General features: G+C 40.8%; 1 protein-coding gene across 1 annotated transcript in view; it reads left to right on the forward strand.

The window, feature by feature from the left end:
- The window catches only part of Dym (dymeclin), a 269,386-nt gene that overhangs the window by 126,732 nt on the left and 132,025 nt on the right, over positions 1 to 10,629 (forward strand). The window contains exon 13 of the mRNA XM_026783375.1: positions 4,938 to 5,102. Coding sequence (XP_026639176.1) covers positions 4,938 to 5,102 — 165 coding nt within the window. The remainder of the gene's footprint in view (positions 1 to 4,937; positions 5,103 to 10,629) is intronic.

A 10,629-nucleotide genomic window follows, 5' to 3' on the forward strand; every position in this document is an offset into this window, starting at 1 on the left:
TTTAAGTTTTAAAAGAATATTTTCTGATGCTTTTTTTACATGTAATAAGGCCACTGTGTGCTTTTGTCTTTGAATTCTTTGATGTAATATAGAATGCTTATTGATTTATATAATCAAGCCATCCTTGCATCCCAGAGATTTTATCCTGATGGATTATCGCATTAGCATGCTGTTAAAATTCCATTGTTAGTATTTTATTGGGGATGTTTGCATCTGCTCATCAAGAATATTGGCATGTAACTTTCTTTTTTCTTAATGTCTTTGTCAAAATAATCCGTGTGTAGTGGATGTGTTAAACTTTCTTGAGAGAAGGGAGAGAGATAACACAGGTTGAAGAAGAGGGGAAGGAAAGGAAGAGGGGAACTAAAAGGAAAAGGAGACAGAATACTCTGAGCATTCTAAGTTCAGCCTGCCTTAAAAATCTCATCTTTCTTTGAAAGCTCTGCAAGCATGTGAATAAGCAAGACTTAGTAAAAAGTTGCTATGAAAATGTTACAATTTTATTGTCAAAGTACAGTAAAATACATTGCTAGAAGACATAACCATAGAGTTCTCTTTAAACCTTACTTCTCTGCATGTGGTTTTTGGCAAGCTTTATAAACTTGAATGTTGTTCTAGGACAGAACATTTGGGAAGAGTAATATCAAGCAACATGTCAGAACTGTACATTGCATAATCTGGGACATTTCCGTAGAAGGCACTAGGAAGTTTCTTTTTTATGGAAGTGTAATATTAAGCAACAGTGTCTGTTTTTTTATGGGCTGACTCCAGACCACATTTGCTTATTTCCCACGCTGTACTTTTTCTGGTTTCCAGCCCTTAAATGTGGAGGTCAGACTGGTATGCTGTGGTTCTAGATGTCAACCACAAAATCTGTAGCACACGGGCACTCGGTTTGTGAAGATAGTTCTGCTTTCTTTCTTTAATTAAAATACTTTCATTTTGCTGAGGAGGGAGGGGGAATTGATTGGGGGAGGGGGAGGGAAATGGGAGGCGGTGGCGGGGAAGAGACGGAAATCTTTAATAAATAAATAAATTAAAAAAATAAAATAAAAAAATTTTAGACTCGGAAAAAAAATAAAATACTTTCATTTTGATGTCTAATGTTCATTTTATTTTCTAAGACTTTATCTTGAAATTGGGCTTATAAAGCTTTGCGTAATTTGTACAAATAATTTTCATTCCCATTTTACCCAGATTCTACAAGTACTAAAATTTAACCACCTTTTTTCATCATTGTGTCTGTCTCTCATTTTGAAATGTTTGATGGAACAAAAAGCCCACCCAAAAAACATGGAGTCCATTTTGTACTCACCCACTGCTCCTGGGCATGGGCCCTACCCTGGATACAGTTTATATCCTCCGAGGCACTCCGTTGGAGAAGGCTGGCTTTCCCTTCCCCAGCAGGTCTGAAGTGCAAATAGTTTTTTGGTTAGGGGCGGGACTTTGTGTCCACTTCCCCTTCTCTGTGCCAGGTTTCTCTGGGTTGAACCCATGCAGGTCTTGAGCCAGCTGCATTTCATCCTGCCGTGTCTGGAAGGCATCTATGAACATGGTACATCTTTACCATGAAGGAGTAGCAACATCTCAAATAAGAAACTGAACATTGCCAGACGTGGTGGCACGCACCTTTAATCACAGTATTTGGGAGGCAGAGGCAGGCAAATTTCTTTGAGTTTGGGGGCAGCCTGGTCTACATAATTGAGTTTTAGGACAGCCAGAACTATGCACAGACTCTGCCTGAAAAACAAACAAACAAATAAATAAACAAGCAAACAGAAAGAAAAAATTTTAACTCTAATTTAATACTATTCCTGCATGTATGTGCTAGTATTTGATTTTTTTATTTGTCCACTGATTTCTTTCTCAAAAATTAAAAATCTAAAAATTAAAAAGATATATGTGTGTGTATGTATATATATATATATATATATATGTGTATATATATATGTATATATATATTAAAGGAGCTGGAAAGATGGCTCAGGTTTTAGAGCACTTGTTGCTCGCGCTGAAGAGATCTGGTCTTGATTTCCAGCGCCCACATGGTAGCTCACAACAACCTGTAACTCCAGTTCCAGGGATCTGATGCCCTATGCTGATGCCCCAGGCACACACATGGGTGTGCATACATACATTCAGACAAAAACACTCATACAGATAAATAAATAAATCTTAATTTTTTTTAAAGTTCTCCTTGCCCCACAGTATAGGATCCAAGAACAGAGTCACGTGTTGGAGTTAGCGGGCTCTTAAGTGTTTTCAATCAGAAACAGCCCCTTGGCGTCGTCTTTATGACCCTTTAAGACAAATGGACAAGTGCCTGTCATTTGAACTTGTCTGATACCTCTGGGTTAGATTCAGGCTACACTGAGATCACTGCAGGAGACACATGTTTGCTTGTCCCATTCTTGGTGATAATGTCAGCTGTTACCATTTATTTTAAACAATAGCAAATTATATTTTTCAAAAGCAAATTTCTATATTCTCCTGAGTTTTTGTTCTTTAATGCTTGAGTCTCAGAGTCCTTTATAATATCCCTGACTATTTCTAGTGACTTCTAGACTGTCTTCTCTTGGACATATTAGTGTCTTGTGACTCAGTTTTTCATAGTTTTATTATTATCTTTTCCTCTGACATTCTAGCAGCAGGAATCTGTGTTGTCCCTCTCTTCATAGCCAGCACAGTTATACATGAAGAAGGCCGGTATATGTACAGATACACATAGAAGGCTGGTACACATGTATTACACATGACGCTGGTATACAGCACAGTTACACATGAAGAAGACTGGTATATGGCACAGTTACATACATAGAAGGCTGGTATACAGCACAGTTACACATGAAGAAGGCCAGCATACAGCACAATTATACATGTAGAAGGCCAGTATATAGCACAGTTACATACATAGAAGTTATACATACAGTTACACATGTAGAAGGCTGGTATACAGTGCAGTTACACATGAAGAAGACTGATACATAGTACTTGTACACAGTATTTAGCTGTTTAGTTTATGGTTGGCTAATGGATAAGTGGATTGTTCATTTATGAGAATTTGGAAATTTTCAAATCTACCAATTTATTAGTTTATTTGGTGTTCAACGTACTTTATAGATAGCCTCTCCTCTTGATGACTTTATATGCTTCTAGGTGTAGTTCCTTAACACGGTTTTAAAGACTTAATCTAGTGCGTTACTTAATATGTTCATTATTTTGTTGTTTGCATTGTCATATCAACTACACATTTTCTTCTTTCAAACTTGTTTTGTCTGCATATGTATCTGTGCAGCGTGTACCTGCTCTGTAGAAGTCAGAAGAAGGCATCAGATCCCTTGGAATTGGAAATACAGTTGTGTGCCACCATGTGGGTGCTGGGAATTGAACCAGGACCTCTGGAAGAGCAGTCAGTGCTCTTAACCATTGAGCCATCTCTCCAGCCTCAAAACTTGTTATGTTTTGTGGCCTATAATGTGCCACCAGTGAAAGTGTTCTGACAATAATAACTGTTTGTAGTATTCCTCTTATTTTTTTATTTTCTTGTAATACAGCATCAAAGATTGTAGAACTTCAGAAGTTTTTATTTTTTATTGTTATTTTGGTTTGGTTTTTGTTCCCTGTTGTTTATAGAACCAAGGATTATAGAGATCAAATACCCAATGTTCTAAATCTGCCTGTGGCCACACTGGATTCAGTCTTCTGAGGCTCCTGATTGCCACTCTCTTATTCCCTTGGTCTTTGATGTTGTAATGCTGCCCCTCTCAGAGCTGCATTTGTATCACTGTGAAGAGAGAATGTCTTCTGTCACCTTATTCTACCACGGCAGATTTCATGTGGTTCACTATAAGATATATACACACACACATATACATGTATATGTGTGTGTGTATGTGTACACTATTAGATTCTGAGACTTTTGTCTCTGCTTTTTTTTTTTTTAAAAAAAGAGCAATTTTAGGTTCACAGTAAAATTGAACAAAAAGTGTAGAGGTTTCCCATATACCTCCTTCCTCTTCAATCTTCTCTGCTGTCTGCATGCTGTGCCAGAGTAGAACATTTGATGCAGCTCATGAACCTGTGCTGGCACACATCAGAGCCTGTATATATACATTAGGGTAATGATTGTTTAGATTTGGGCAAATGTATGATGGACATTATTTCTGATGATCATAAGAGGTAAAATACTTGCATTATCCTAAACATTCCCACTGCTCTCCCTTTTCCCCATCGCCTTCCCTACAGCCTCTCGTATTCCCTATAGTATTCCCTTCCCAGAAGGCCATCTAAGACCATAGGATATACACTTATGGATTAGCTTTTTCTCAGTAATATGTACTTGGGTTCTCCTCTGAGTTTTTTTCAAGAGCCCATTTCTGTCTAGCTCCAAATATTCCACTATGTAGATAGTATACCTCAGTTTCTGTAGTTGCCAGCTGCCCAGATTTTGCAAATATGAATAAAGGTATTATAAACATGCATGTGCACTGTTTTATATTTACATAAGTTTCAGTGTCTTTGTGCAAATGTCAAGGAATATGGTAAATAGTTTTGTAAGAAACTGCCCAGTTGTTTTCTGAATTGGCTGCACCATTTTGGATTTTCTTCAACCAGAGTGAGAGTTCCTGTTGCTCTCTGTCCTCACCAGCATGTGTGTCACCAGTTGGATATTGCTTATTCTAGTAAGTCTGTAGTGATGTCTCACTGTTTGCACTTTGGTGATGCCATGTGTGCTCATTTGCCATCTGTTTGTACCTTTGCCCATCTTTACTCTAGTTATTTGTTCTCTTGTTTATGTTCTTTTAACAGTACCCCCATCTCACCACCCCCACACCACGAAGTGAAGACACAGAAAGATTCGAGGATATAAAGGATGATTTGTTTTTCAAAGGAAAACGCCTTTCTTCTGTTTCTCTCCTTTTGCCTTTGTCTTTCAGTTATACCTGCCGCCACTTGCGGAGATATGTCTATGTGTTGGACAAACTATATTTCCCCCACTCTCACTGTTCCACGCTTCAGCATTGCTTCTCGACCCTCAGTGACAATGGAGAGGAACTCTTGTCTTTAACTTGCTCTCACATTCTCAGATCCTATGCTTCCAGGTTATTACCCTCTGCTGCCCATTTATTGCATGCTGCATGTTGTGTGCCCCTGATAGTTGCATGCTTTAATGGGATGTGTAACTGCTAATTGATAAAGGTGAAATTTTATATCTAAAATACTACCAAGCAATCCTGTGGTGGCTTGCATTTATTTTCTTATAAATGTCTTCTTGAGAACTTTATGTGCCTGGGCGAGGAAAAGGCTTTGACCAACACAAACACTGTGTGCATTCTATATTCCGCTCCCTTTCTAGATCTTTTCTTTAGCTGGCAGTTGTTGCGGTGCTCTGTCTGCTTTGTGTCTGAGCTGGGCAAGCACACCTGAGCACTCTATGTGGGGCTCCACCCTGTTCTTATGGGTGTGTTTGGTTAATCAGCCTTGACTCTGTAAAACGGTAGAAATGATTTGCTTAAACTTTATGTTTATTACTCGTTTACAGGAGAGAAATTAAAAAGTCAAGTTGTACCAGGTTTTATTTATTTGTTTGTTTGTTTGTTTGTTTGTTTGTTTGTTTTTTTGAGACAGGGTTTCTCTGTGGCTTTGGAGCCTGTCCTGGCACTAGCTCTGTAAGACCAGGCTGGTCTCGAACTCACAGAGATCCGCCTGCCTCTGCCTCCCAAGTGCTGGGATTAAAGGCATGCGCCACCATCGCCTGGCTGTACCAGGTTTTAGACAAGTATAGATGTCATTACGTATTTGCCATTCGGTTATACCTGCTGGAGCAGATAGGAGAGAAATGCAGGATCAACTAAGAAGATAGAAGAAAACGGAGGGAGAAACCCCAGGGAGATGATGTGGGAAGGGATGAGAGGGAGAAGTTAGTTGGTGGGCAAGGGGTGGGGGTCACCATAGAAGAAGAACTGACGCCTCAGCCTGAGCCTGGGGTTGGGGTTCCTCCTCCATGTCTAAGTTAGACCAGATCCTGCCTGTGCTTTCCACTTCCTCAGCACCTTCTCTCTGCTGACCCCTCCTTCCTCTATACCTTACCTGCCCTGACTCCCTCCTCTGCTCACCTCTAAAGGGTATTTTGGTTTCCACTACAAAACCTTCCCAAGACCCATGCAGCCTGACTGTGTATCTGTGATGAACTGCCAGGGCTGGTTGTCTGAGGTTGGTGCTTGAGGAAGTGCTGTGGGCCAGGAAGCTGTCCAGTGTTTTGAAACGGGGTTTGACTGTTCCCCAACAGTTTTCACCTTCTTGTCTTATTCCAGGACTGTTTACCATATGTGCTGCTCTGGCCTCTGTGTCTTCTGGGCCTTGCCAGTATTAACACGGTGTGATGGCTAGGAACATGGACTGGAGTTAGGCCTCTTCTCTCCACCAGCTTGCAACCTCAGCTGTAGGCAAACTTTCTGACCTGTCTGCCAGTCCCCAAATAACCACACTGAGATTTATTATTAATTATAAATGCTCGGCCAGTAGCTCAGGCTTGTTACTAGTTGACTCTTTAAGTTTTAAATTGATCCATATTTCTTATCTAAGCTCTGCCACATGGCTTGGTACCTTTTCTCAGTAGGGCAAGTTCATCTCTTCTCTCCACTAACGATTCTGAGACTCCTCCCCTTCTTCTTGGAGCTTTCTTTTTGTCTGCAAGTCCCCTTTAACCTCCACCTGCCCAGCTATTGGCCAGTCAGCTTCTTTATAAACCAGTCACAGTGACATATTCATACAGGGTAAAGGAGTATTCCATGCTCAACCCCACCCCTGCAATCTAGGGTAGTGCTTAGTGAGAGAAGACTCTGGCCACCTGTTATGCTGTACTAATTTGCAGGTGACTAATGCGCTATGACACATGGTCAAGTGTGGTTTAGTCCCAATAGTAGAGAGGTTCTTCAGCAGAGCGTTTTACAGAGCAGTCACAGACACTCGTAGAGTGCTTACCATGTGATTCAGTTCCTGGAGAGCATTGCCAGCGTGTGTCATCAGAAGGAGGTAGCTGGCTTAGTTGAACAGAAGCTGCTGCCATAAGGACTGATAGAAAGCTCAGTCATTGGCTGCAGTTCCTTTCGGACAGACGTCACAGTACTTCTGTAGAACTCAGGGAGCTCCTGGGCTCCTCCTCAGGAGGAGGGAGGGTTCTGCTGCTGGGATTTGCAAAGATTCTAAGCCTGCCTACCTCTGCTTCTGGATGGTTCCCACTCTGTGCTTGAGAGAAACACACAAATGTCTGACAAGAAGCATGGTTCACACACCTTGGAGGCTTGGAAACCACGTGTCATGACTCAGTTTCCCCTTAAGTAGACCTGGGATACTTTAATAATTTCTTACAAGAGGGGATTTTGCTCAGTCTTCTTATCTTCCTAGGCAGTCTGTATCTGACAGCACTCATTGTAGAAGTTGGTGTCCAGGACTGATCCAGTATTTCACATGTTTTTATTATTTTGGCCTTTATTTATGTAATCATAATTTCTCCTCACAGTACAGTTTATGAAAATAAGAATGTTTTGGTTTATATAAAGTTCTCAGATCCCTCCCATGAGAACATATCTTCCTCAATAAGTACATTTGTCTGACTCCAGTTTTGGGGACTTTCATTTGTCTTTATTTAATGTGGGGCGACAGCCTCTTTTAGGGGAAGGCATAGTTCACAAATCCCTGTGCCTCGCACACCTGGACGCTCCTCCACTCCACCCCAGGAGTCTTTGGAGCACTTCTCAAGCTCCGGATCTTAGATTTCATTTGTGTTGAAACCAGCTTTAGGGTTTTTAGTAACTGAGGATTTGAATTCATTGCTAGTAGCTGTACAAAGTTCAGTTTTCTGATGGAGTGGCAAATTTTATGAGAAATCTCTGAAGACCTGTTTTCCTTTCTTTTTAATTGGCTCCAGGATATTTAGAGTGTGTGTGTGTGTACATATATATGTATGTACGTATATATGTGTGTGTATCAAATATATAATTGTTTAGCATTGTTTCAGTTGAGGTTGAAGCAGTGAAAAATGAAAGGCTTTGTATGTTGAGACGCTTTGTTGCAAGGACACTACTTTTTGCTACTGTTAAGTTTTTTTGGTGCTTTATGCTAGGATGTCGAGAAAAAAAAAACCAGGAATGTTAAAAATAATTTCTTCTGTCACATCTGCTTTTCAGTATTAAGTTCCCATTAAGCATGTTAAGTATGTTGGCCTTGAATTCTGCCTTTGGGTAGTTAGTGCTTGTCTGTGTGCAGTGGTCATGGTGTTCTGGGATCATTGAACTTCCTAGAATCTACCAAAAATTATGGACCTTCTGTCCATAAGACAGAAAATTATTGTATATAAATACAGGGTTTTTTATGTATATAACTGGAAAACAGAGCCCACCCCCATAACAGACAAGACATTAGCAACTTCCTTCTCATGGAAGAACCTGAGCAGAGGTGGTAGCTATGCCCATAAATGCGTCAGACCAAGAATCCTCCATACTCCCAGAGTCTCAGCCTCATCCAAAGAGCCTAGAGTAGTTCACTGTAAAGTGTGCAGTCCACACAGCAGGAGATAGAAGGAGACACTGTTACTGTTTTTAAAGTATATCATATCAGTTTGACCAAAAGTTGATCACAGGAGTAACCGGCCTACATGGACAAGCTGAAAATGGCCTTCAGCAGAGTGGTCATGTGCTGTGGGTAGAAAGAAGAAGCGGTTACGGGGCTGTGGTCGTCCTCACTGCCAGACCATCGGGAGGCAAAGTAACAGATGCTCACTTGGCCACTGCTACATTCGTATTCCTGCACTGGGCGGCAACAGAGCTTCCTTCCAGACACAGATCATTGGCAAAACGCCTGACTTGTGCTATTTCTTCAGTGGGAAATGGTGACAGGCAGCAGGAGATCCTTCTGGCATGATCCAAAATGTCCCTAGAGGCACAGGTTTCAGAGGCTACATACAGGAGAGCACATGATGTGCTCTGGGTGGGGAAATAGGCTCTTTTGTTGGGACAGATTTGCATATGAGATTGCTCAGTATTTTTGTTGTTTTTCAAGAGACAGGGTCTCCTCTGACTCACTGTGAAGCCAAATCAGCTTCAGTCCTCCTGCCTCAGCCCCCCAAGTACTAAGATTTGCAGGTGAGGGCCTCTGTGCCCTGTCAGGGATGCCTTAGTATTGCATCTGGGACCAGACATCTAGCAGCCTTCAGTGATTGGGCATGGCATTTCATACATATGTCTCTGTTTTCTTTTACTTTGGGTATTTTTTTATTTGTAAGCAGTTGAGTTCTACTTGGTGGTTTTTGTCAAAGTTCATTCCTTCTAGGGATTGTCGTGCATTTAAGATGTTCAGAACAAAGATTCTGAGTTCCAGCAATATGCCAACACTGAGACTATCTGATTGTAGCAGAGAGACTTTAACAATTAAAGTCAATTATTATTTTTTTTTTAAAAATGTGATGTGGGGAACTGTATCAGAATGGTGCAGGCTGAATTCTTCATCCTATGGCTGAGTTTAGAATGTGTATACATTTATTTTTTTAAAAAAGTCTGAATTGGTTTATAATTCTAACTAAGCACAACATTAAAGTATAGCACTCCCAAATTTAAAAGAGTTGGTTTGGTTTTGTTTGCCCATTTGGTGTCTCTTTATACGTAGTTTAAAAAGTCACATTGGGGCCATTTTTTGCTTTCAAAAGACTGCAACTTCATCCGAAATATAGGAGTTTGTGACATGAGTTTTCTCCAAAGAGCTCTGTAAAATCTCTGGACCAGTCTTGCCCTGGTGTGCCACTCACAAAATCTGTAGCATAAATATTTGAAGCCATAGTAATAATTTTTCATGCATCTGATATTGTCTTTATAATTCTGTTGTGGCTGTATGCTTTATTGATTTCGTGCCACTTTCGTGACATGAAATGAAATGTATTATCCCACTTAAACCATTATGGTTTCCTTTTGAATTACAATACTCGGTACTTGATCTTGTCATCAGGCTTCTTCTGTGCTCTGAGATGTGGTGTTCTGTCTTAGAGATTTGCTGCTTTGTACTCTGTATGATATAAATCAACATAGGACAAGTAAATCCAGGTTAGAAAAGCTGGGAAGAAAAGACAATTCAGCAGTTGATTTAGGAGTCATTCTAACTTAGTGTGTAGTCTGCTTGAGTTTTCTTTCTCCTCCAGAGTGCCAGGAGGGCAGAAAGCAGATCCTGAGACACTCAGCTGCATCTGGGCTGGGCACCGCTGCCAGATCCACAGCTCTAGCCCATCCTCTTCTCTTGCCTTCTCTGAAAGCATATTCCTAGCCTGTAGTCCACTCTTGACATTTGTTTTTAAGGCTTTTTGTTCTAAATGTTAGAATTCCTTCATGTTTGCTCTTAAGGTGTTCTCTCCTCTACTCCCAAAAGACTGTTGTCTTGTGCTGTTTGAGATAGTGTCACGTGTATCTCAGGCTAACCTCATACTCACTGTGTAGCCAAGGATGAACCTGAACTTCTGATTTGTCTACCTCTGCCTCATGAGTGCTGGAGCTGGTTTATGCAGGACTGATTCCAGGGCTTCTCCAATGCTAGGCAAGTGTTCTGTCAACTGAGCTGCAGCCCTAGTCTCTTGGGGGCAAGAAG

Source organism: Microtus ochrogaster, chromosome 18 (genome assembly GCF_000317375.1).
Source record: "Microtus ochrogaster isolate Prairie Vole_2 chromosome 18, MicOch1.0, whole genome shotgun sequence".
Classification (NCBI taxonomy): Eukaryota; Metazoa; Chordata; class Mammalia; order Rodentia; family Cricetidae; genus Microtus; species Microtus ochrogaster.